Source organism: Exophiala viscosa (assembly GCF_022695815.1).
Source record: "Exophiala viscosa unplaced genomic scaffold EDD37scaffold_1, whole genome shotgun sequence".
Classification (NCBI taxonomy): Eukaryota; Fungi; Ascomycota; class Eurotiomycetes; order Chaetothyriales; family Herpotrichiellaceae; genus Exophiala; species Exophiala viscosa.
In genome coordinates this window covers 3,728,347-3,753,537 of record NW_026944353.1, presented here as the reverse complement: position 1 = coordinate 3,753,537, position 25,191 = coordinate 3,728,347, and the positions used below count along the sequence as shown (strand labels likewise).

General features: G+C 51.2%; 10 protein-coding genes across 10 annotated transcripts; 6 read left to right on the top strand and 4 right to left on the bottom strand.

The window, feature by feature from the left end:
* The first annotated feature begins 12 nt into the window (after positions 1-12).
* On the top strand, positions 13-2,129 carry EDD37DRAFT_70588 (mitochondrial protein-transporting ATPase). The gene is made up of 2 exons (XM_062820204.1): positions 13-999; positions 1,048-2,129. The coding sequence occupies exons 1-2, from the start codon at positions 125-127 to the stop codon at positions 1,721-1,723; spliced, it is 1,551 nt and encodes a 516-aa protein (XP_062675739.1). The 5' UTR covers positions 13-124; the 3' UTR covers positions 1,724-2,129.
* Positions 2,130-2,286: 157 nt separating this feature from the next.
* On the top strand, positions 2,287-2,653 carry EDD37DRAFT_617970 (uncharacterized protein). The gene has a single exon (XM_062815777.1). It carries the CDS (start codon positions 2,399-2,401, stop codon positions 2,624-2,626), a length of 228 nt encoding a protein of 75 aa, XP_062675738.1. The 5' UTR covers positions 2,287-2,398; the 3' UTR covers positions 2,627-2,653.
* A 64-nt stretch (positions 2,654-2,717) lies between these two features.
* On the bottom strand, positions 2,718-6,803 carry EDD37DRAFT_70574 (uncharacterized protein). Its single transcript, XM_062820202.1, has one exon. The coding sequence runs from the start codon at positions 6,631-6,633 to the stop codon at positions 2,875-2,877; it is 3,759 nt and encodes a 1,252-aa protein (XP_062675737.1). The 5' UTR covers positions 6,634-6,803; the 3' UTR covers positions 2,718-2,874.
* A 504-nt stretch (positions 6,804-7,307) lies between these two features.
* EDD37DRAFT_645584 (adenosinetriphosphatase) lies at positions 7,308-9,650 on the top strand (the record flags this gene model as incomplete). Its single annotated transcript, XM_062817644.1, has 2 exons — positions 7,308-7,361; positions 7,416-9,650. The coding sequence occupies 2 exons, from the start codon at positions 7,308-7,310 to the stop codon at positions 9,648-9,650; spliced, it is 2,289 nt and encodes a 762-aa protein (XP_062675736.1).
* A 321-nt stretch (positions 9,651-9,971) lies between these two features.
* On the bottom strand, positions 9,972-11,338 carry EDD37DRAFT_604721 (uncharacterized protein; the record flags this gene model as incomplete). Its single annotated transcript, XM_062814763.1, has 3 exons — positions 9,972-10,813; positions 10,880-11,017; positions 11,062-11,338. The coding sequence occupies 3 exons, from the start codon at positions 11,336-11,338 to the stop codon at positions 9,972-9,974; spliced, it is 1,257 nt and encodes a 418-aa protein (XP_062675735.1).
* A 1,636-nt stretch (positions 11,339-12,974) lies between these two features.
* EDD37DRAFT_70529 (uncharacterized protein) lies at positions 12,975-14,087 on the top strand. Its single transcript, XM_062820200.1, has 4 exons — positions 12,975-13,239; positions 13,298-13,326; positions 13,380-13,517; positions 13,569-14,087. The coding sequence occupies exons 1-4, from the start codon at positions 13,065-13,067 to the stop codon at positions 13,932-13,934; spliced, it is 708 nt and encodes a 235-aa protein (XP_062675734.1). The 5' UTR covers positions 12,975-13,064; the 3' UTR covers positions 13,935-14,087.
* On the bottom strand, positions 14,061-15,865 carry EDD37DRAFT_70532 (pyridoxal phosphate-dependent transferase). The gene has a single exon (XM_062820201.1). It carries the CDS (start codon positions 15,695-15,697, stop codon positions 14,240-14,242), a length of 1,458 nt encoding a protein of 485 aa, XP_062675733.1. The 5' UTR covers positions 15,698-15,865; the 3' UTR covers positions 14,061-14,239.
* Positions 15,866-15,943: 78 nt separating this feature from the next.
* EDD37DRAFT_671616 (uncharacterized protein) lies at positions 15,944-17,394 on the top strand (the record flags this gene model as incomplete). The annotated part of the gene is made up of 2 exons (XM_062819422.1): positions 15,944-16,406; positions 16,566-17,394. The coding sequence occupies exons 1-2, from the start codon at positions 16,315-16,317 to the stop codon at positions 17,392-17,394; spliced, it is 921 nt and encodes a 306-aa protein (XP_062675732.1). The 5' UTR covers positions 15,944-16,314.
* Positions 17,395-20,559: 3,165 nt separating this feature from the next.
* On the top strand, positions 20,560-22,952 carry EDD37DRAFT_70382 (uncharacterized protein). Its single transcript, XM_062820195.1, has 3 exons — positions 20,560-22,083; positions 22,134-22,273; positions 22,333-22,952. Exons 1-3 carry the CDS (start codon positions 20,924-20,926, stop codon positions 22,917-22,919), a joined length of 1,887 nt encoding a protein of 628 aa, XP_062675731.1. The 5' UTR covers positions 20,560-20,923; the 3' UTR covers positions 22,920-22,952.
* EDD37DRAFT_70398 (FAD-binding domain-containing protein) lies at positions 22,952-25,139 on the bottom strand. The gene is made up of 2 exons (XM_062820196.1): positions 24,249-25,139; positions 22,952-24,197 (listed from the first exon to the last, which is right to left on the bottom strand). The coding sequence occupies exons 1-2, from the start codon at positions 24,887-24,889 to the stop codon at positions 22,985-22,987; spliced, it is 1,854 nt and encodes a 617-aa protein (XP_062675730.1). The 5' UTR covers positions 24,890-25,139; the 3' UTR covers positions 22,952-22,984.
* Between the last annotated feature and the right edge of the window lie 52 nt (positions 25,140-25,191).

Below are 25,191 nucleotides of genomic sequence, written 5' to 3'. Positions count from 1 at the left end.
CTACAATACTTTTCCTGTCGCCAGGTGATATTCCGTCTTCACCATATACGAGCTCAAGAGATATTTTCTCTCTGGCTACGCTACACATTATTTGGTTTTGCCAGAGGCTGATTCTGTTCGAGGCATGATCGTACCGCGCCGAGCACCAGTAAATGGTGTCCGTCAATATGTGACTGCCACCACTTCACTTGCCACTCTGCGAACGGCGCAGTATGGAAGGACAGCAGCCTACCGAAGGTTAACAGCGTCGGACAAACCCTCAACGCCGCTCATACTCTCCCAGCACCTCACACCGTTTTCTCCTCGACTCACACCCTCGAATCAGACTCTGTTACGATCTCTACATAACTCCCGAGCACAATACCAACAAGCACAGCCCAAAGAAGAATCAAAAGAAGAAGTCCGAGATCCTCCGCGGGACGAAAAGGCGGAGAAGGAGTCTAGTGAAGAGAAGCAGGAGGGCGAAGGTGATAAGAAGAGAAAGGGCGAGAAAGGCGAAAAGGACGATAAACCCCCTCCACCTCCCCATGGAGACAAAACACCATGGCAGGTCTTCACGGAGACACTGCGGACCGAGTTCAAAGCCTCCAAGGAGTGGAATGAATCTACCAAGGAACTATCCGGCTCTGTACAGCAGTTCACCGAATCTGACGCTGTGAGAAAGGCACGCGAGGCCTCCGAAGCCGCCAGCAAAGGCACGTCACAAGTGTTGAAGAGCACAGGTCGTGCAATTGGCCAAGGCGCTGCCTGGACCTGGGACAGTAATGTGGTCCAAGGCATCCGAAAAGGCGTCAACGCGACCGGTCGTGGAATCGAACAAGTCACTCGACCAGTTCGAGAGACAAAGGCCTTCAAGGATTTATCCGAGGCTATCGATGATGGAAGCAGTTCGAGATACGGTGGATGGGTAGAAAAGGAAGAGCGACGGAAGAAGAGGGAAGCTCAACTGCTAAGAGAAGCGGGTGGTAAGCCCGTGGAACCAATGGTGGAAGATCCCAAGTAAGTGAGGGTCTTTGAGTGGCTTTGACAACGCTGACGTTCTGCTAGTGCTGGAACCAACATCACAGTCCACAAAGATTCAGCCTTTAAAGAATCCTGGAACCAGTGGAAGGAGAACTCCAAGTTAATGCGAGGCCTTTTCAACATGAAAAACACATACGAAGAGTCGGAAAACCCCATAATATCAACAGCTCGAGGCATTGCCGATCGGGTGGCCGGTTTCTTTGCCGAGAACGAAACCGCAATGGTCATCAAGAAGTTCCGTGAAATGGATCCCAACTTCCAACTCGAGCCTTTCCTGCGAGATCTGCGCGAATATGTTCTTCCCGAAGTCTTGGACGCATATGTCAAGGGCGACGTGGAAGTGCTCAAAACTTGGCTATCTGCGGCACAATTCCAGGTCTATTCTGCTCTGATGGAGCAATATACAAAAGCTGGCTTGAAATCAGACGGACGGATTCTGGATATCAGACATGTCGATATCCTGAATGCTCGATTATTGGAACCAGGTGACATTCCTGTGTTCATCATCACCTGCAGAACACAGGAAGTGCACGTATATCGCAATGCGAAGACGAATGATTTGGCCGCTGGTATGGAAGATAAAGTCCAACTGGTGACATATGCCATTGGAATGACCAGACTGCCGGAAGAGGTCAACAACCCGGAGACAAGAGGATGGAGAATGATTGAACTGCAAAAGGCAGCCAGAGACTACATCTGATATCGTTCATCAGAAAGTGTGCCAGCATTTAGCGAGCATCATCGGGACGAGCAATGTCCTTTCCTTTGTGTCTCTTGGGGACCAACTCACCTCGGTCGCGGCATTTTATTCTTGGGTCTGTTTACAAAAGGGCTGGATGGGACTCTTCTATGGAATGTATTTATACAGCCGGGATACTTGCGACGAGATCTGCATGATCTCATTGGCGGGAGTCTCGAACTGAACGCTGGGGAGCGATGTGTTTATATCAGGGGATGGAGCTGCATCATGGCTGCTAACATGTCCAGCCTCATGTTGTGTGGTTGATCAACCCAATATTTGATACATAATTCTTCTCATGAATCTCGACCAAATCAAAAGCATGAACCACTGTTTTTTTAGTCTTTCTCGAGTCAAGATCGATCAGCTGTCCACGAGGTATCGAATCATGCAAACCATACAATAGGCTGAGCACATGGACTTGATGGTTTGTCCTCGGTATCGCCACGATAAGTACGGAGTACGTCACTACGTCATGTCAGAATGTCCTCAAAGCAGGCACGAGACACAATTCAGGCATCACTATATATTCGTCCTTGTCTCCTCCACTGAAATTCCAGAAACCAAATCAAGATTCGTTCGAACAGACCATTTCACAGATAAGCCTACAAGACCAAGACAGAACACTCAATCACAATGCCTCTCGTCGTCCCCGGTATCAACAGCAACGACTCCGGCTCCAACGACTGGATGTCGAAGCTCATGGGCAAGACATTGTCCGACAACCACAATGAAACCAGTTTCGCGAAGAAGGACCTCCCCCAGAATCACCGTGTCGTTGGCGAAGGCGATTTTATGACGCAGGACCACGCACCAGACAGGTCAGAACAACCACTAAACCTACCCCAAGTCCAAACATGCTAACAGTAACCCCCCAGGCTGAACATCCACGTCGACAAGGATGGCACAGTCAAAAAGGTCACGAAGGGATAGGTGCCACAAAGCAACGATAACGAGCACGACAACCCAGGCCCTTACGAAATGATAACGCCGAGTGCAAGAGAGGAAACTGCATTCCTACCAGTGTCACTAGATAGTCTATAGCACAGCATACCACTTCCCGCATTACAGGTACCTTTACAAGAGGGTATCAATCATACACAGACCCGGCTTCAAGCATCTTTCAACGCCCTCAACGCTCGTTGCATGCACTTCAGCCGTTCTTTCTCCTTAATCACTGTGTTGCGGGCAAGCCGTTTGATCTCGTCTTTCCCCCATTCCTCCCGCCATGTCGTCCAGCCCGCGAGTTCACCAACCACAATCTCCTGGGTGTACCTGAGTTCTTTACCCAGTCTATCGACATCCATCTCCGCCTGCATGACCTTCTTCTCTGTCTCCTTGATCGACTTGACCCGACTCTCCTCCGAGCCTGGGAAATTCAGATTCATAATCCCCTTCCGCGGGACGGAGCCGTTCATCAGATTCGCCTTGTTCTTGTCCGTACTCCGCTGCAGACTCACAATCTGACTGATCAAAACACTCGGCTTCATCAACGCCAACTGGACGGCAGCGATGGTCGACTGGAACGAGCTGAGGCTCATAATGTTATTGGCGAGTGGACTCGACGCGGTCTCTGTGTGCATCAGCGTGGCAATTTTCAGAAACGTGTCGACATGCAGTTTCGGCAATGTCGTTGCAGGCGATCCCAACGTGGCGAATGCGACTGCGCACAGACTCAAGCTCTCCGCCAAGTCAGCATGAGCCTGGACATATACATGTCCCCGTCTGATCACGGCGCGGGTACTCGTATTGACTCTCCGGACCATTTCTCGTGAATGAGAAACCAGTGATTCAACGGCATTCATATCCGCCCTCGTAGTCAGCGGATCATAGTCATCGGCAATCTTTTCTTGAACGAGCTCTCCTTTCAGCCTGGCCCGTTCCGCCATCTGCTCCTGCAGCATGTCTGGCACCAAGAAGAATTCCCAGAGCATTTCGTGCGTCGAGAAAGTAGGATGTTTCATCAAGATCTTGAGAAATCGATCAAGGTGTGTCTGCGCTTGGTACAGGACAGCTCGAGACGGCCGCGAGTGCAACTGGAACGGACTGCGGAACTTCGAAGCCAGCATCGTCGGCATATACGAAGCAGGGTAATCCATGGACAGCCACTTGGCGAGATTCTCAAAATCTTGCAATGCCCTTCGACTCGTGGTGATAGTGTAGGTCGTACTTGAGACTGCTGGGTTTGGAGCTCCCGATTTGAGGATATATCTCGTTGAACCATCCTCAACGAAGAACGATCTGACGATGGCGGTGATCCTGCCAGTCATATCTGCTGTGTTTTCAGGAGAGAACAAGGTCAAATCGTCGATGCGATTGCGAACTTCATCGTCTTTGGCGAGTTCCACAGCTGTCAAACCTCGCGCTTCCCGCAGGTGAAGATCTATCCTGGCATCGCCCAGAAATATGCGCACCATATCGACTCGGCCGTATTTGCTCGCAAGCATGAGTGGCGTGAATTTCCTGTCGTTCATGGCATTCAGGTCGACATCGCAATACTGCAGGATCCTCTGCATAATGGTAGCGTCATTGACGATGTGCAGCAGCGAATTTCCTTTGTTGTCCGTGTGGTCCTCTATGCGGAGAGGCGCGTTGTCGCCTTGAGACTCTTTGGCAGCAATCAATGCTTCAGAAACCATGCTGCCATAGTCGGAATGGTCGTATGTTCGACAAATGGCAAAGAGAGGCGTGTGGCCGATCTTGTCCTTCTGTCGCCATGGTAGCACATTTGCGAGTCTTTTGATGAGATAAGGCGTGTTGAAAATGTAGTGTGCCACACTTCGACCTCGAGAATCCTTGATAGCCAGGTATTCTCTGAAGCTTGCTTCATCCGTATGCTGTTCCGCGAAGTCGAGGACGATATCGACAAGCTCGGTGTTGGCATGTTGAACTGCTGCACTCAGGAGGGTGGCTCCTTCTTGCGTGGTATCGTCTAGGATATCATTGATCCCGTAATGTTCGGACAAACTGAGCAGATACCGCAGCGCTTGTGGATTCTGGCTCTCTACCGCCATCATAAGAACCGAATTGCCCGCAGCATCCTGCGTCTGCGCCAGGTTCTCAACGGATGTATCACCTTCAATACCACTGAGCGTTGTCTCAATCGTAGCAGCTCTGGATGCAAATGACAACGCCGAAGATATCGACATACTTCGCTGTTGTACCTTGACCTTCTTCTTCTGTTTCGGAAGGGATGGTTTCTTCTGCACAGCTTGGAAAGGAAAGACATGCGCGAGACCTCCTTCACTCGAGTTGTTTCTAGACAGGGTGTCTATGGGCCGTGACAATGAAGACTGGGTTGTTTGCCTTGAGAGGGGCGGCATCACAGGGGCCTCCTCCACAAAGTCGTCGCTGATGATAGCCGAGTCTTCGAACACAGATCGTACATCGTCCAACTTACCATACTTAACGGCGTTCCATAATATCTGGTTCCGTTTCGATGCCCGTCGTAGACCATTAGCATCTCTTGCCAAATAGGTCAAGACTGCTTCCAGCGTACTTAAGGAATATCCAATTTCCCCGCTTTCGACGTCGTCAATGTAGATGAAGCGCTGCATGTAGGACAACCTCGCTTGTAGATGCCGTACTGAGGACCGTATGACGACCAGGAGTATCAGTGACACGAGGATGTCTGCATTGATCGTCAACAATGCAATTCGCTTCTCTTCATCCGAGACGCCTTGTTCAGACACCACTCTCTGGGTTTCTAGCAGAATGTCCAGCATCTCTTGAGGACTACCAGCTACTCCCATTCTCCGGAAAACAGCGACTCCACGGTTGATGCGCCCGATTAGATCACGTTTCCCCTTCTTCCCGTCCTCTATAGCGATACCCACTTGAGACACGTCCAGACAATCCATCTGACGTATTCTTCGATCCAGATCTTGATCTTGAGCCTTGTGAAAAGAGCAAAGTCGAGGGAACAAGAGATTATCGTGGACATATTCAGCGACGTAGCGCTCGATCAATCGTTCCACGTCAGGGCCGGTCAAGTCAGTTGTGGCACCGAGGTAGGAGAGCTGCTGCTTGTCAACCCCTTGAAAGAGGTCGATGGCGGCGGTAACAGCGGTCTCGAGTGCTCGTCGCATAAGATCTTCCTCGTCCTCGAAATAAGCTGCAGAATTGAAGGGTAAGTTCAATGAGCCATTTGACTTGATCGACCCATTTTCGGGGACCAGAGTCGTCTCGTCCAGAGAATTTGTCGTGGAATTACGTGAGGGAGGTGGAGGCAGAGGTTTTCCCAGTTCTTTGCCGAATTCGTTGAATAGCCTCTCCAAGCCTGGCTGCATTTGGCGTGCAATCATTGGAAAGCCGTTGAGGAGTTCGTTGAAGGATTTGATGTCTTTTTTCTTTGGCGTTGGTTCCGCAGACGAAGTGGCAGGCGGAGCAACAATTGTTTTGGTCTCTCCGAGTATCGCAGGTTTTAAGGGTAATGCCTCGAACACGCCTGTGAGAGGTTTCGTAATGTAGTAAACCAGCCATTGTTGCGTCTCAGCGGCCGGGGAATAGTATAGAAGATCTGATAATAAGGATGCCTGGGTGAGCTGCTTGAACCCTTTGTTGGTGTACACAATGTTCTCTTTCAGTATAACTGATCTTCCATTGACAGTTGCATACGTCTTCGCCTTCCCACGATTGTCCCGGACATTCCCTTCCTTTGCGGCTGTATGAGCGGGGATGCGGAGGATATGACTGCCCAAGAATTCTTCATCTTCGACCTGGTCCGCATACCGCTTGCCGGTATCACGGTCCTGGCCGTGAAGGAGTGACTCTGTGGTGGGAACGAGGAGGACATAGTGCTGGGAGGACAAAGCATGCCCAAGCACACTACTCTGAAAGAGCGCGCGCAGGAAGGGATTCAGGACGGGCATCCAGGCAGGATGCGCCTAGGTGTCGCAACGCTGATCATCGAGTCGTCATCAGGGAGAAGTGTTGTCGCAGAGGGCCGGAATATCCCTCAACATCAGCAGCCAGATTTGATAGAGCGAAAGCTGTAGGACGCGTAGGTGGTCAGATATGTGGATCAGCAGTCAGGATGGTAGAATAATAGTGTGCGATGAATGCCACATGTCCGATCTCATCAGGCACAGAAAGTAAGGCTTGCTCCGGACTTCCACTTCCAACCCCAGCATCGGCCACCATCAGCCCAAGCAATGGCCTAGAACTTGGCATCACGTCACCCAATCGGAAAGTTCCAGAGATGCCGCTTTAACTAAACCACAGCCTTGCCCAGCAGAAGTATTTCCTGTACCCCTAAAGTCAGTCTTAAATGGCATAAAACCCATGAAATACGCAAGAACGTGAGTGACCTCCAATGCCACTTTATGGACCGCTCATATAGAAGCCAACAATTCTCGCCATTGACTGGTAGACGCCCGCCGATCGCAAAACAATGAGAGTAATTGAATGAGAATGACGCCCGCACAAGAGTCATTGACCCCGCTAAAATTTCACATCTGACTCAGTTTTATTTACCGCGTCAGAAAAAGTTTCCCATAATACGGTACAAACATTCACATTACTCCTTCCACCCTCATACACCATTATGGCTCCAGGCGGCCGTCGACGTCAGACGCTGGGCCAAGGACTTGATAGAGAGGTATATGAATGGCGCCTGCCCCAAATGCAATGTGACTGACTCTTTCATCCTTAGGTCTACCAAGTCGTCCGCAGAATCTTTGACGAGCGGGCACAGTACGGCGACCCCGATACCCGCCTCACCTTCGCCTCAGTGTACGACCAAATTAAAGCCTCCAATTCCAGCCTGAATCGCAAGCCCAAAAAGCTGCTAGAAGACAGTATTGAGAGGGTGTTGGATACAATTCAACAGGATGCGAAAGACGATTCAGACGAGTTTGTGAATGTTGATACACCTACTACTGAGGAACAGCGTCAGAAGATCTCAAGCGGATTGAACAAGAGTATCGTCGGAGCCTGGGCAAGACCAACCAACGATAGCTCTGACGGCCTCCAATCTCCCAAACGTCAGGAAGCAGATCGATTGACCATGGCAATACCTACGGACTCCATCGCCTCTGCGAACCACCGCTCTGCCAATGGCGAACCCCCACAGAAACGTAGTCGCAGAGCCCGCGACACCACACAGACGACAATAGACCATTCTCCTCCCACCCATGTGCGCTTCGCCGACCTCGGCGGTATCGACGCTGTCATCGATCAATATGAAGACCTCATCGTCCTCCCTATGACACGACCTGAGATCTACGTTACCAGCAAAATCCAACCTCCCCGAGGCATTCTCATCCATGGCCCTCCCGGCTGCGGCAAGACTATGATCGCCAACGCCTTCGCGGCAGAACTCCCAAACGTCAGTTTCATCTCCATATCTGCGCCGAGCATAGTTTCTGGCATGTCCGGCGAATCTGAAAAGGCACTGCGTGACCACTTCGACGAGGCCAAAAAGGTCGCACCATGCCTCATCTTCATCGACGAGATCGACGCAATCACGCCCAAACGTGAGTCTGCTCAAAGAGAAATGGAGAAGCGTATTGTCGCCCAACTCCTCACCTGCATGGACGACTTGGCCCTCGAAAAGACAGACGGCAAGCCAGTCATCGTCCTCGCCGCCACAAATCGCCCAGACAGCCTCGACGCCGCACTCCGTCGGGGTGGCCGCTTTGACAAGGAGATCAACATGACGGTTCCAGACGAGAAAGTCCGTGAAAAGATCCTCCGAGCACTGACCCGCGAAACAAACCTCGCCGACGGTATCGACTTTGCTCTCCTCGCCAAGCGTACTCCTGGCTTCGTAGGCGCAGACCTCAACGACCTCGTCGCTACGGCAGGTGCCACCGCCATCAAGCGCGTTCTTAACATGATCAAAGCCACTGCCGAATCCACAACCATGAATATCGACACTCCCGAGGAAGATCCGTCCATCACCCCAAGGCTAGCCTCACTCCACCGTCTGATCAAGTACACGACAACCAATCCCCCGAGCAGCGACGAGGCTGAAATCACCGTCACATTCGACGACTTCATGACGGCGCTGCCGCTCATCCAACCATCCGCGCTGCGCGAAGGCTTCGCAACGATTCCCTCCACGACTTTTGCGTCTATCGGCGCCCTAGAAAAACATATCAGCGAGCTCACCATGACCGTCACCCAGCCCATCCTCAATCCATCACTCTACTCGAATCTAGGCATCGCGCCATCCTCTGGTACACTACTATGGGGCCCACCAGGCTGTGGAAAGACATTACTAGCCAAAGCGTGCGCGAACTCAAGCCACGCCAACTTCATCAGCGTCAAAGGTCCGGAGTTACTAAACAAGTATGTCGGCGAATCCGAGCGTGCAGTGCGCCAGGTGTTCAACAGAGCCAGATCCAGTGTTCCGGTTATCATTTTCTTCGACGAACTCGACGCCCTCGTGCCAAAACGTGATGCCGCTGGGTCCGAGGCGAGCGCCCGTGTCACCAACACTCTCCTGACCGAACTTGATGGGGTGGGCACCGGGCGAGAGGGCATTTATGTGATCGCCGCGACCAATCGGCCCGACATGATTGATCCGGCTATGTTGCGGCCCGGCCGTCTTGAGACCCTGTTGTACGTCGGTTTACCCGATGCTGCGGGTCGCGTTGATATTCTGAGGACGCTCTGCAAGAAGTTGAATAACTTTGCCTTTGACGACTCGGTTGCCGCCATCGCAAGTGAGTGTGAGGGTTTCAGTGGTGCCGATCTGGAGGCCTTGTTGAGACGGGCGGGCTTCGCTGCGATAACGAGGTGTACATCCCTCGGTTTGTCGGCTGGAGAGGTCACAATGACAGCGGCGGACTTCGAGAGTGCAAAGAAGGAAGTCAGGCGGAGTGTCGGTGTGGAGGACGTCAAGCGATATGAGCGGATGCAGGACAAGTTGGGCATGAGTTGATCGCCGCTGTGTTTCGGCCAATGGTGGTGATGGCCTCCTGCCCCTCCAAGAAAGACACACACTTGGTAGACATTGTAGCGTACTGCATGTCATTGTTGCTACAGTCTATTCAATGTGCCCGTGCAGACAGGTACCTTCTTCCTACGATTGCAAGTTGACACACTAACATCCTGAAATTGAAGGAGAAAACAAATAAGCCAACAGGATCAGTGTTTGGGGAAAGCTTGCAGACGCCTGATGATTACGGCGGTCCCCATTATACCGTTATGACTGAATCCAATACTGAAGAAACCCATATTCCAACATAGTTTCCTACCAAGCTCAGAACACGGGTAGACGGAATTCTTCGCTGCTGAAGCGCTCACTCTCGCTGGAGCTTCGACGACTTGCTGACACTGACGGCGGTCGCTTCTGCAGCTTCTTAGGCTTTTTTTGTGCAACCCGAGGTTCGGGCCTTAAACCAAATTCTTTCACACTTGTTTCCTTGGCCAAAGCACCTGCCGGAAGAACTTCGAATCCGCCGTTGATCTTTCGGGTCCGAGTACTAGTGATGGAGATTGACTCTACAGAGGACGTTGGTGCGGTCGTGGTTGAGCTGATGGAGGCCTCTGAAGTATCCGTCGAAACCCTTGAAGAGGTACTACTACCTTTAGCCGGCATAGGCAGTTTCGCGTGAAGTCTTGCTTGAGTTTTATCTGTCCATGCAGACGGGGGTGCCTTGCTTGTTGGCAGAGACTCGACAAAGGCTCGAAATGGGACCGGCTTAGAACCTTCTGCCCTTTGCGCCTTGCCATGCAACCGCTGCCCCAGGTTCATGACTCCATTGTCACGCGGCCAGGACAGTGTGCGGGCCGACGAGGCATCGCTGTCCTCACTGTCCGAAACAGACGGCGCAAGGGATGTCGTGAGAGCCAGATCGGTATGTCGACGCGACCTAGGTCGCAGCTGACCACTCTCCGCAGCGTGAAACCTTCGGTGAGCTTCCATCCGCTCCAGTGGATCGTCAGAAACTGTTTCCCTGCGTGAAAGACCTGACGTGCTCTTTTGTCGATTTCCGATGACAAACTTGCGCCCGGCTGCTGGAGTGCGATCCGTAATGGGTCGAAGGTGCAGCTTTAAAGCAGAATTGTTTATCCTTGCTTGAGTTGTGCTTGATTCGCGATCTGTGTAACACGGTTAGCAACATTCGAGGAGATTGGAAGGGCACGAAGATTAGGGCCTTGTCACACCGGAAATGAGTTTGGTAGCTTCAGACTGCAAATATGGTCCACCATAACTGATGACCATCTTTTTGGTCGTCTTTTGTGAGACTGGGACTTCGTGGACCGGTCCACCTTTCCCGTGCGAGTCCATAGGAGCTTGCAAGGCTGTGATCTTTTAGCGGAGTCGCACATAAAGCCAATGACCTTACCATTCGGCGAGTCGAGTCTTGGATTTATAGGCTTGTGCAGGGAGATTGATGACATGGAAGAGTCTTTCCTGCTCTCGTTGGAAGGCCGCAGACTTGTAGTGTAGCGCCGAGGTCGGGTATGGGTGGAATTGTAATGTAGAGCAGCCACAGCCCGAGAGTCCCATACGCCCTCCACTTCTGGGTCCTCGGTCAAAGCGCGTATACCAAAGGGAATATCTTCGCTCAATGTGCTGGCCAGAGTCATTTCACCTCTTTCGACTTGTTCTTCCGCCGCCATCTTCTCCAGCCTTGTGTCTCTTCTCCCGTTTCGTAGCTTGACACAGGATGCCGTGATTAGGATTATCATCTGGTGGGATCAGTATGACGAAGACAGAACAATGGAAGCTCGCACAAGTAGTCCGCCCAAGACCTGTAGGCACGTCAGCATTTATAGTATCGCACCGCAAGGCTTCTGGCTCACAATAGCTAACTTGGCCCAAGTCGGCCATCCCAAAAAGAAAACCGCATCCGCAGGAAATACGGAAGTCATGCCGAAGGAGGAACATATACAAAGAATGCTAGAAACCAGAAAGGATGGAGACGACCAACCCCATGACTGAAAAGAAATGGAGAAAGACACCAACGAAACAATAGCTCGGCTTCGAACGTGGTGAAGAGGACTTTCGATGCTGGGTTGCAATGAAGCTCGACTGAGGGCGATGTTGCCTGGAATGAACGATGACGGCAAGACCTGGATAAGAAGAGTGCAGGTACGAGGCACTGCCATCCTCGCAGATGCCATTCCGTGTAGCAGACAGTGACGAGATCGACGGACTCACAGTAACATCTCTCGATGAGTGAGTGAGATAATTCAGCTCAAGTATTGTTGGATGGCTCCGTGTGGCGTCTGCGTGACTATTTAAACATGCAGTCTCCCGACTTCACCGTACACTGGCATACTGAAGAGCTGCAAGTTTTGGTTTATTATTCAACGAGCGAAAGGTACCGCGCCCTCGAAGAAAAATGACCGTATGTGAGCAGAGGGATATTGTGTCTTTCGAGAAAACAGTCAACAAGAAGCCACATTGATGTTAGCAGGGCAACAAAGTGAGACATGATGACCATTGTCGCGACATATGCATATGCAGTGGACGTGACTGAACACGAAACCATGTTGTACAACTAAGGTAGACGTCGTCGTCAAGGAGATGAAGTTGAGTTTGGAATTTGCTTGGGTTGACGTTTAGAAATGACCCATAGTCCTCCCACTCCGCATCCGACTGCTCGACTCAGGGATCCTGGGCCTAGGAGATCATCGACGTCATGTACGCATTTTGATGGTCACAGCATGGATGGATAAAGGCATCTAATGCTCAAGATGGAAAGGATTGGAGTTATTGATTGTTGACTATTCGGGATAAGCACGAGGCACTAGTAAATGGAAAATTCTTCCAACAATGATGGCTACAGTATCCGTATGTCATCCGGATACGGCGCTCGTCCAGGGAGGACTGCCACCTTGTTCCACTTTCCTGCGCACAACCTCGTACCTTACAGGCGGGAACAATTAGGTCAACAGCCGTAGCAGGAACCCGTATGCTTTGACCGGCAGCTGACGTTGACTTGACAAAGCAGCCAGTTATTGGAGCGATTTGATAGAGAGGCCGGGCACTTAATGATCGACGCTAGTTAACTCATTAGTTGGCTGTCCTGGTGCAGGAAGCCGGGCTTTAAGCAGGATAGTTGCACTATCCGCCCGGGCTTCCCGGCAGCTGAAAGAGTATGTGGCGTGCTTGGGGAGCGGGCAACTTCCCGTACAGTAGCATACAGTACTATCATGCATTGCGCGGTTGCACTTCTTTCGCAACACTGCCCTCTACACTTTAACAAGTACTATTCGCGAGGCTCGTTTTCATTCCTCTCTCGACATTCTGTGAATTATATTCTCATGCTGAGCGAACATTAGTCTGAATCTCTACATGATTCCTTTTTATTAACCCTTACAACACCATCACGCCGCAAACATGCCTCCTTTCCGCATGCCCTTCAGTTCCCGTCGCCCAACCGTTCCATCCGAACCCAACGACGAGAATGCGCGGCCTTCTTCCAAGGACGCCTCCAGCCCGTACAAAGAAAAACCTTCGTTGGCGTTGGGAGTCAAGGAAAAACAAGAAGAACCCAATGAGTTCAAGTTGAGTTGTATGCGATCCAGTGTCTGCCCCTCCTCTGCGACCGAGGCTAACGTGCCAACTTTCAGCCGTCAATGACAGTGGTGAATACCTTCCGGTGAGTGCTGCTCGTCGACATTGTGGTGTATGAGTATTGACATGTCAATCCAGCCATCACCAACCGAACGCCCATCTTTCTGGGCCAAAACAAAGTCTCCTTCAACAACGTCCAGCCATCGCCTGTGTTTCAACGACAATGAACCATTCTCAATTTCGCGCGAGTCTTTTGAGTCTTACCGGAGATCCTTCGTATGCTCGTTCCCCTCAACTTGCTTTTCTATCCACTGACACTGACTGTAGGATATTTCCGGTCGCTCTCCAATATTGCAAGCAGACAGTTTCACCTCACGATCGTCCATGGATTCACGACCCTCTAGCAGATTCCCTACGAGGTCTACCTTCAACAACAACACTTTTGATGCACCGACAAAGGAAGAAGAAGGTTTCGAAGATGTTAAGCTCAATGAAGAGGCCAAACAGCCCAAAAAGAAGAGTTTCCTGTCTCGCTTTGGCGACTCCAGCGGAGACACTCCGGTTGCAAAGGAAGACGGCAAACATCACTTTCACATCCCAGGCCGGAAACGAGGTCAAAGTGGCACAGGAAGCGAGCTGAAAGATATACCTCGTCCACAGAGTAAGGGGAAACCAGAAGTGACGGTGCGATAAACTGTGAGATTATAACGACTACCATTCTATGCTATGCATTATGAAGATTTGGGTACTGGCAGGGTCCAGACTGGAGTTCAAGAGGAAGCATTGGGCATCGGGTAAAGGACAATATTTTGGTTTTGACGGACTCTTGGGGAATGAGACAATGTTTGTCTGCGGCGCGAAAACATGATTGAGGAGTCCGGCAGCGGCTGCTGAGGCTCTCTATCACCCACACCTGGTTCCAACCGAACGCAGAAGACTAATATGTAATGATCAGGCATAGTAGTCTTTGTGTCTATATGTCTTGTGGCTTTTCCTTGTTACTTCCGGATACCGTTAGCAGCTTCGTCGACCTCCTTCTCCAACCGGTCGTATGCTTGCTTCATCACAGCCACAACTTGGCGCAATTCATCCTCTGTCACATTGTACGGTGGTGATAGAATGACATGGTCGCCTTTGGTTCCATCTACTGTCGCAGAGCCTGGGTATATGGCGACTCCGAGCTCAAATGTCGCTTCCTGCATTCGAGGACCAAACCTGACCGCAGATGGAAATGGCGTTCTCATGGCCTTGTCCTGGACGAACTCGATTCCCCAGAAAAGCCCTCGACCTCTGATATTGCCAACATATTTCGCCTGCCCGAACGTCTCGACAAGCAGGGGATACACAAACTTCCCTAGTCTCGCACAATTTTCAATCAGTCCATCCCGTCTGATGATCTTCTGTACAGCGAGCGTGCCCGCGCATGCTACGGGGTGCGCCTGATATGTGTGCCCATGGTTGAAACTGCTTGTGCCCTTCCTCAGGACATCCAGCACTTTCTTGTGCACCAGCACGCCTGCTACAGGGCTATAGCCACCGCCTAGGCCTTTCCCAATGGTCACCATGTCAGGTACGACGTCTTCCTGCTCGAATGCGAACTGAGTCCCCGTTCGGCCCATGCCGGACATGATTTCGTCGAGGATAAGCAGGATCGAGTATTTGTCGCAGACCCTCCTAACGCCCTTGAAGTACCCCTTTGGTGCAGGCGTACATCCGCTCGTCGCTCCCACTAAAGGCTCCGCAATGAATGCAATCACATTCTTTGGACCGAGGTCTTGAAAGTGCCGGTCCAGTTCCTCAACCAATCTTTCGGCGAATCGTTCCTCTGTCTCGCCTTCTTGCCACATCGAGTACTGATACGCATATGCCGGGCTTACCCAGCTCACATTGCCCAATTGGTAGCATGCATACGGTACCTTCCGTGGGAGGTTACTACTCACGTTCATCGCACCGATAGTGGTACCGTGGTAGCTCTGCTTCCTTGCAACCAATTGCGTCCGGTCCACTTGACCTTGCTCGAACCAGTATTGACGAGCGAGTTTCAATGCAGCGTCCATGGCCTCGCTGCCAGAATTGACAAAGTATGCACGTTCCAGACCGAAGCGGCCAGCTCCTTGGGGGCCGTCGATCAGATGGTGCGCCAGGTCCTCTGCCGCGTCGGAGGTGTAGGTCAGCGAGTGTATGTAGCTTACTCCCGTGCTCATCTGTTGCTGGATGGCCTGGAGAACTTCTTTGTTGCCGTGGCCGATAGATGCAACGGCTGCACCGCCGCAGGCGTCCATGATCACTCGGCCATTTGACAGGGTAAGATAGAGCCTCTTGGCTGAAGTCACCTTGTAAGGTTGCTGGTGTAATGAGCGATGGAGCAACGCTGGGGGCAGGGTGTCTTCCACAGGCTTGGGGTCTGAATGCCCCGTGCCTGTGCCATTGAGTTGAGCGACGTCGTTGATTGCCATTGCTTATCGCTTATCGCTTATCGGGATGCTCGTGTATCTACTGATTGCATGGTAGCTCTTGCTTGTTGCGTGTCGAATAGAGCGACTGGTTTACCTCGATACTGACTCGTGCACATATAATCACTGCTCAAAATATATGGTTGCACCAGTGAAAGCCGAACATCAATGTAGCAAGGCGTATGATACTCCATCGCGATCATCGACCAAGTTGATCTGACTTGATCACCGAGAACTCAAAATCAAGCGCCCATCTCCGCTAGCTTTCGCGCCGAGGTAATTATAAGTTGTGTTATTGCCATCGACTGGTGCCTTGCCTGACCGAGCAAGATGTGAAGGAGACAGCATGCATAGGTAGGGAAGAAGACCCGACCATTTCAGCCGGACCGATCTCGAAAATGCAGCAGACGTTGTCTCTCGGATTTTGTGGTACGAGTACTATGCGACGGGATGCATACTACTGTAGCAGATTTCTTGCTCAGGCCTAGACCAGCCAACGCACTCCATGACGGCTTGAGTAAAGGATTGTCGAAGAGGCTGGATTTTCGCATGGCTGTGTGACTCGTGGCTTGCATCATAAAGCCAACATGGTGCATACATCTCCTCAATGATTGGCGAGAATGCGGCGCCGAGTTCAGAGCGCAGTTTTCGATTGTCCACGACTGATTCCCAACTCACAGCTCGATGATATTCCTGTAGTCTTTCTGCGACCGTACGAGGACAGCAATTGTGGGCGTACGGACACGGTCGGGATGTCTAATTTCCTGAAGCAGGTGATCTCTGGCCGCTCGAAGTCACAGCGTCGCGAAACCGACCTTCAGCCACAGCCGCAGCCTGCTGCCTTGCCATCTGTCACATCTGTGTCGAGCAGACCAAAGTCGTCCCAAACCTTACCCTTCCCGGATGGCATCAAGTTGTGGTATGATCCGCCTGATGCTTGTGTTGATATCTGCTTTGTCCATGGCCTCACTGGCAATCGCGACAGCACTTGGACGGCTGACGGAGAAGAAGAGCCATGGCCGAAAATTCTTCTTGCCAACAAGCTGAATAGGGCGAGAATCATTACGTGGGGTTATGATGCATACGTGGTCCGTATATCTACGGCATCGCAGAACAAGCTACTTGACCACGCCACAAACCCTGTTCGGGATATAACAGATCACCGCTCGGACAACACTTCCTCCCGTCCTCTTTATTTTATCGCCCATAGTCTCGGAGGCCTGGCTTGCAAAAGAGCAGTTTTGCTCTCAAGACACAACGCTGACCTTCACTTCAGAAGCGTCTTTGATACTACCAGAGGCATTTTATTCCTGGGAACTCCTCATAGTGGCAGTTGGCTTGCGGACTGGAGCAGAATACCCGCAAACGCGCTTGGATTGTTCAAATCGAGCAATGTGTCACTCCTGGAGACATTGAAGACTGACAATCAACTTTTGCACGACCTACAAAGGGACTTTATGAACATGGTCAGGGAGATGGATCGGCCCCAGGGGCCGCTCCAAGTTGCATGCTTCTTTGAAGAGCTTGGCACTAAAGGAGCGGGCATCATCGTCACAAAAGAATCTGCAACCTTCCCCGGGTACGATCCTGCTAGCATCCACGCAAATCACCGCGACATGGTAAAATTCGCCTCGGAAGACGACAATGGCTTCAAGAGAGTGCTTGGAGACGTACGAAGATGGATTGCAACAACGAGGTAGCGCTCCTCCGACGAACTATCCTACCGGTAACTCATTACTGATACTTCTGCAGCACAAGCCAGGCCGAAGTCCAGGAGGAACAAGTGTATGAAACAGCGACACGATTATTCGACATTCCAGCCTCGGGAAGGACTCCAGCTGCCATCCGCCAACTGCTCGATCTCCAAGACATGCAGCCGATCCGGGACAAGATTGAAAAGCTGCTTGAGGGCAACCACGATGACGTCGCACGCCGCGGCCTAGAGTGGGACATCAGTAGCGAGTATAGACGCCATGTGTCAGAATGCGTCAAGTCATTGGCATATGAAAGCATGCAAAGCAGAGTGACAACTGTTGAGAGCGCCGCAGACGGTACATGCTTATGGATATACGATGACCTAACTTATTTGTCCTGGGCTTCCACAAACGCTGGGCTCCTCTGGATCAAAGGCAACCCTGGCTCGGGCAAATCCACCCTGATGAACAACATATACAAGCATCGCACAAGAGATCTTGACCAAACCAAGGTTATAGTGCTGAAGCACTTCTTCAATGCTCGTGGGAGTGATCTCGAGAAGCGTGTGCTTGGATGTTACAGGAACCTGCTGTATGAGCTGCTACCCCAGATGCCGGTTCTAGCTTGCAATCTGCTTGCTACTTATATCAAGAAGAAAGCAGTATGCGGACAAACAGCGGTCACTTGGCAGGTCGTGGAACTTAGAGCAGAATTCTTCCATCGAGCGATTTCCGAGAAAGGTCCACAATCCATCGAGATCATGATCGACGCACTTGATGAGTGTGACGAAGACCAGATTCGTTCTATGATTGGCAAGTTCGAGCAATCGATATCCGCAGCAAGCCAGTCCCAAGCGTGTTTAAAAGTGTGCTGGAGTAGTAGACACTATCCCACCATTTCCTTACGCTCGAAGAAGGATGGGTTGGAATTACTTCTTGATGAGAAAAATAACCATGACGTTAAGAAATATATTCAACAGGAACTGAGTCTTTCTCCCGCTTTGGCAAATCTGCAAGAAGCCCTCACAGTGAAGGCCCGCAGCAACTTTCTGTGGGCTAGACTGGTGAGCAGGCGGTTGATGAAGGCTTTTGATAAAAGACATGAGGAGATACAACTTCAAAAGCTCTTATCTCTCTTACCTCCCGAACTCAACGATCTATACGATAATATCTTCGAGCACATTAACGTCATAACTCGGCAGGAATTCTTTCACCTGATTCGTTGGGTCATTTGTGCCAAAGTGCCTCTGACGCTCCGTGAGTTGAAAACGGCCTTGGCTTTCAGCAGGAAGTCGCCTCCAGTAACTGAGAAACCATCGATCTCTCGTGGGAGTCCCTTGAGTTGTTCCTCAAGCGCATTGTTGATATCTCTGGCGGACTCCTTTCCATCAAGAAGAAACACTCGGTTGATATCATTCACGATTCTGTCCGTGAATATTTCATCAGCGCCCTCGCTGATCCCATGGTTGACGGCTCCTTAGAAAATAGCCAGCGGAATATCATGCTGAGTATCCATGACGCTTTCATGACAAGTGAGTTTTGGAAGGCACCGGCAGAAACCAGCAGCAAGGTCTCACGACGGAAAGGTAGCGACTCGACCCTGTGGGCACGTAGCTCATTCCTCACCGACTATGTGCTCATGTACTTGGGTCCGTATGAGAATGAGGAGACAATGCTTCCTCACAGAATGCTTCGACGTAACCCTGTCAGGCTCAAAAGTTTGACGTCCATCAGGTATGTGCGACAGAAGCTCCTTCGACATATTTCGCAACTTCAATACATGTCCATCGGCGTGGCCAATGCTTGCATACCAGAGGTCATGCTCATGCCGCACTTGATCACGAGCGCAATCTCGTTTGGTCTGGAGGAGAAGGCAGTTGCGGCTCTCATGAACTTTGTGGCAAGTCATAAATTGTGCCGTTCCATGCTGCACAGTTGGGGATTAGAAGGCTCTATTCGGCCATGGTCCAAAGAGTATGTCGGGCACAGATATGTAAGATTTGCTTACTGTTACACTTGTCCCAGATCTGAGTATGAAGACTTGAACCACGTGTCGTTGCTACAGGAACTTTTGGGCACATCAGAACGCAAGATATCCTCGACACGTTTTGTGTTCAGAGCCATCTTCGATATAGCGCCCATTGCAAACGGGATACCAGATCACTTGTGCCTCGAAGTCCAACCTTCGACGCAGTAGCAGTGGTGAGGGGTTCAGATGTTCCCCAGGAACCAGTGGATTGTGACAAAGTTATGAAGCTAAGTCCGACTGCAAATATCCATCATTATGGCGCAGAGTCCATGATTGTGATCGTCATTTTGCGGCGAGCAAAGAAGTTATCCTACAGTACACTTCTGAGCCAACAGAGGGACGGTCTTGTCAACATGTTCGTTGGAACACCGGTCAAGAGAGAGAAGTTGATTCAGCGGAACAGAACAGGTCTTGGACCTCGAAATGGGTTTGCCGCTTGGGTATGAATTCCAATCTCTGCGTGCTTTTAGCGGTTGTGGCGACGGTCCGCTATTACGACCTCCAGAGACGGGCGAAACGTCTTCTTGGACTCGGGAATCAGACGTGCGTCGGCAGGAGTGGAGAGGCTACCGCCCAAGCCCACTCCGGATGGTACAAAGTGTTGATAACCAGAATGGTCCGTCTCATATCGACCCACAGCCGCTACGGGTGTATGACATCCGACACAGAAGGGTTCAGGAATTAGCATTATCGCGCTTTTTGCTTTAGTCGAGAACATCTCCCAGCGTTCTACAATGGCAATGGCCAATTGCGCGCAAGTGTTGCCGCCCTGACTCATCAAGCCAATGAGGTCGACTATTATGGTCAGACAGTGAGGTGGTGAAACTGGACATCAAGGTGGTAGGCTAGGGGGCCATCCCACGCTCCTTAGCCTTGGCACACTTGGGAAGTCAGAGTGCTTGGGTGCTGGCCCTTAAATAGTGCGGAGAACCTAAGTACAGGGGCGCCGAATTTGGTACGAAATTCTACGCTGACCTGTCCAATTTGACGTTTTAGTCCTACCCAAGGATAGACTTGATGCCAGTTACCGGTAGAAGTTAGTCGAGCATGATCATTTCAGCTTGTGGCTATCGCGACAAGTTCCTGCTGAAGACGTTCGAGGAAATCAATACGTTTGTGCTGAGATGCCCGTAGTGCTTATGAAAGCCCGGTAGACTTTCAGAGTTCCTCCTTCCCATAGCCGAGGGAAGGACGGGTATTGTGAACTTCGGAGATCCCTTACTAGATGGCTGTCCAGGAGTACTACTTATACTCCTTGGGTGGAATTTGGAAAGCTGATGCAGCAACCGGTATACGACTATGCATGACTTGACACGAATCTTTTCAAGCAAGAGTCTCGATGTCCAAGCACTTGAATAATCAATACTAGCCAAAAGATCGACAGTCCTCGACGTTCGATGAATACAATATAGCCACGATTAACAACAGGCTACCATCAACCCGAGTATATTTCAAACAAGAGGTCTTCTACTCCAACCTCTGGTGCCAGTTCTTATTGGCGCAACCATGGGCTCCGCCCTTGAGAATCAGGGGCCTCGCGATGAACGGGGCACTCGCCCTGTCCGCATCGCGAATTGCTCTGGGGGCCAAATGGAACCTGGCTGGCAGATGCGAAAACAAGCGACTTTGGGCCCAGTCGACTTCATCACTGGTGACTGGCTAGCAGAGAACAATCTGGCACAGGAGCAAGCGGCCATAGCAGCCGGGACAGGCGAAGGATTCAAGAAGAATGCCTGGGACGCTCTGCAGCAGAGCATGGAGGTGGTTGCAGAGAAGGGCATCAAAGTGGTGATCAATGGTGGAGGACTCAATCCGCAAGCGTTGGCAGTCCATTGTCAAGAAATCATCGACCAACACAATTATAACTTGACCGTCGCCTTTGTGTCAGGAGATAATTTGGTTGGTCAAGTCAAGAAGACGCTCAAAGAGCATGGTACTCTGCCAAATACTTTCCAGGACATCAACAATACCGCCCACAAAGATATCACCTTCACGGCTGACGACGTGCTGGCATGTAATGCCTACATCGGGGCTCGCGGTATCGTTAAAGGTCTCGAGAATGGTGCAGATATCATAATCTGTGGTCGAGTCGCCGATGCATCTCCGGTACTTGGAGCCGCTTGGTGGTGGTATGGCTGGGCAGATACCGACTATAACCGTCTAGCTGGGGCATTCCTGGCAGGCCACCTCATCGAGTGTTCTGCTTATATCTCGGGTTCCAACTTCTCTGGTTTCCATCGCTTTCCCCTGGAGACTTTCATCGATTCTGGTTACCCTATAGCCGAGATCGACGAAGATGGGTCTTGCACTATCACCAAGCACCCAGGAACGAATGGCATGGTGACGGTCGATACCGTGAAGTGTCAATTTCTATACGAGATTCAAGGAAACATGTACTTGAACAGCGATGTCAAAGCGTTACTCGATCATGTGAAGGTGCAGCAAGTGGGAGAGGATCATGTTCATGTTTCCGGCATTACCGGACGTCCGCCACCTCCCACGACCAAACTGGCCTGTTTCTACAAGGGTGGATTCGAGTCCCAGAACTTATCTAATGCGGCCGGCTATGCAACACGCAAGAAATATGTCCTGTACGAGAAACAGATTCGCGCGCGTCTCACAGAACAGGGCTTGAAGGATTCCTTCACCGTCTTGGACTTCCAAGTGTGAGTGTGAAAAGAGAGGATTTGTGATTGTTGCATACTGACCCCTAAAGTGTCGGCTCGCCTCGAGAGAATCCCACTTACCAATTAGAATCTACGACCTACTTCCGCATTTTTGCACAGGCAGATTCCCCAGAGCCTCTATCTGCGCTGAAGCTCCTGTTGGCAGATGAGACGATGCAACATTTTTCGGGTACCTCCCTGCTCACGAGCCAGCAAGCAACATGGCAGCTTTGACTAATGTTGTTGCAGGTCTCCATTGGGCGCAGGACCTTAGAACGGCGGATCCCAAATCCTTCTACGTCTATTACCCATGCATCGTATCCCAAGATGCAATCGAAGAGGCCGTCCATATACTCGGTCGCGGTGGAAAGGTCAAGCAATCTATTCAATGCACGCGTCCTCCCGCCTACGAGGCTATAGAAGAGCGCGAGTCCTACGATACACGCGACCCGGTTCCGCTCGACTCATTCGGACCGACAGTTGCCATGCCACTTGGCAACATTGCTCTTGGGAGATCCGGAGACAAGGGTTCAAACATCAACTGTGGCTTATTTGTGGACCGTGCCGAGCTCTGGGAGTGGTTCAGAAGTTTCATGACTTTGGAAAGAATGAAGAGCCTGATTGGTAAGGATTGGAAAGAAGAATACCGCTTGGAGCGCGTGCAGTTCCCTGGAATCTTTGCAGTCCACTTCGTCATTTACGGTATACTTGGTCGTGGAGTGAGCAGTTCGACCTTGTTGGATAATCGTGGGAAGGGTTTCACAGATTACATACGGGCTAAGCACGTCGACGTTCCAGAGCAGTTCTTACAGTGGAGCTGGAAGGAAGATGAGTAGACGAGGAGCCTGTGGCAACCGTGCTCTCCAGTTTCTTATGGGCCCATGGAAATAGCTCTACCTGCCTACTTCTGGAAGTCGCTCATCTTCTCCACCTTGAACTCTTCTACCTGCGTCGTCAATTCGTTCGTGGCGGTGAATGCGGTCTTAGGTGCCTCGGTAGAAACAGCTCTCCTCTCATTTTTCAAGTCGGTGTCAGCCCTTCCAGTGACGGTCTCTAGAATCCTCTTGGCCTCCTTCACATTGCTTATGCTCTCTCCTCTCCATGCGACGTGCTGATCTGGTCGAATCAATACCAGGGGTTTCTCATAGAGCTTCTCCGCTAATTTCTCCCCTGCAAGGCTGACCAACTTCAGGGGTATCGAGAGACCTTCAGCTGCCTCGTGAATAAACTCTTGTCCACAACCCTCGGTCGAGAAGATGAGCAGTGTCCAGTCTTTCCCAAACTTGTCAAATATGGGAGTTCCGTCAGAGAGAAAGAGGTGTGGAGGCCGGCCGCCTGGCCAGGTTGTGGGAATGTATCGAGACGGTTCCCAATGAGGCTCCGGCTCCGGCTTATCGTCCTGCATTATGACGGACGACTTGTATCGGTGGCCCATTTCTATGCCAAAGTCCTGATTTTCGCCATCGTGCTTCTGGTAATGGTCGTGAATGATTGCTCGAAGTTTCCGGGCATCCTCTGTGTCACCATCAATATCCTGAGCATTCTTTCCGGCCAAGATGTCTTGGAGAGCATTGTGAACCTGGAAATGGACGCCAGAATGCTCCACGTTTCGAAGCGCTACAGGCTTTCGTTCTAACTCGTATGATTTGAGCAACTCGGTGCCAGCACTGCCGTTGATCACTGCAGCAAGCTTCCATCCCAGATCAAAAGCGTCTTGGATACCCATGTTCATTCCATATCCTCCTGTAGGGATGTTCTGATGTACTGCATCGCCGGCGAGATGGACGCGAAGATTTGGGCTGCTCCATTGCCGCGTCACAGCGATGTAAGGTCGCCAGACGGAGCGCACAAGTATTTCATCGATTTCTATCGGATACTCCCCGTAGAGGCCGCCTAGAGCCTTAGAAACAGCCTCTCGTGACTCGATTTTTTCGGGTTCTGCATCGAGTGGTAAAAAGAGGTGAGTGGTCCAGGTATCAACCTCATCCTGAGCGATGATGGCTCCACCAAGACCGCCGTGTTCAGCCAGCACAAAGATATGCCAGAATTGACCTTGTTTGCGAATCCGAGCGAGGTCACGAGATTTGAAATGAACCAGGAGAACGCAGGCCGGGCTGTCAATGTCAGTGAAGTGGACTGGTACTGCACGATTCCTGCCGACTTACATAGGTCCACCATCTAAGGGAAGGCCCAAAGACGTTCGGACTCTGCTGGATGCACCGTCACAGCCTGCGACATAGCCTGAGATGTAGTCGGAAGTCACGCCCGTGTCCACGTTCGCGACAGTTGTCTTGACATTATCCTCGGTCTCCTGAACCGACTCTACTTTGTAGCCATACCGAAGATCGATCAACGGGTCGTCGTCGCAGAGGGCCTTCAGCCACCGTTCGAATATCTCCTGAGACAGCCTCTGATATGGTTCTGTTGGCTGGGATCCGTCGTTGTTCTCTCGAATCCGTTTTCGGAATCTGTCAACCCCGGGAAGGTCCCATTTCGTTATCGCCTCTTCGGCTGCAAGACCAGTGGATATCAATACAGGCATGTCGATATGAGCTTCAACTCCCTGCCGCCTCAGGTCATCGGCCAGACCGAGTTTGCGAAACAATTCCATGGATCGTCCATTCGTAAGATCCATCTTTGGCCAACGGGTAGTGGTTTTATTTCGTTCAAACAGAACGGATTTGACGCCATAAAATGATAGTACTCTGGCAAGAAGTAGTCCGACAGGACCACCGCCTGCTATGAGAACAGTGCCTCGAGGCAAAGTATGACATTGCTGAGGTGTGTTGCCGTTTACATGCGCCATGTTTTCCGTCGCTAAACCTTTTTCATGGACTTCTGAGGAGAAGATGGATGTCAATGTCACTTCTGCCGAGTCCTATGGAAATCGAGACTGAGGAGTATAGGAGAAAGCAGACTTGTAGTAACTCACAATCCAACTCCAGTCAGTACGACATTGGCTTGAAAGAAGCCCTACTTGGACGTCAACACTGTGGACTTACCCCAGCCGTTCCTCCACTTTGCCCGCCCTCCGCATCGTTGATTCACGGTTCGCTACAGTTCCCTTTCTCGTCCGGCGGGCTCGGTCCGGAAAGAAAGGGGAATTCA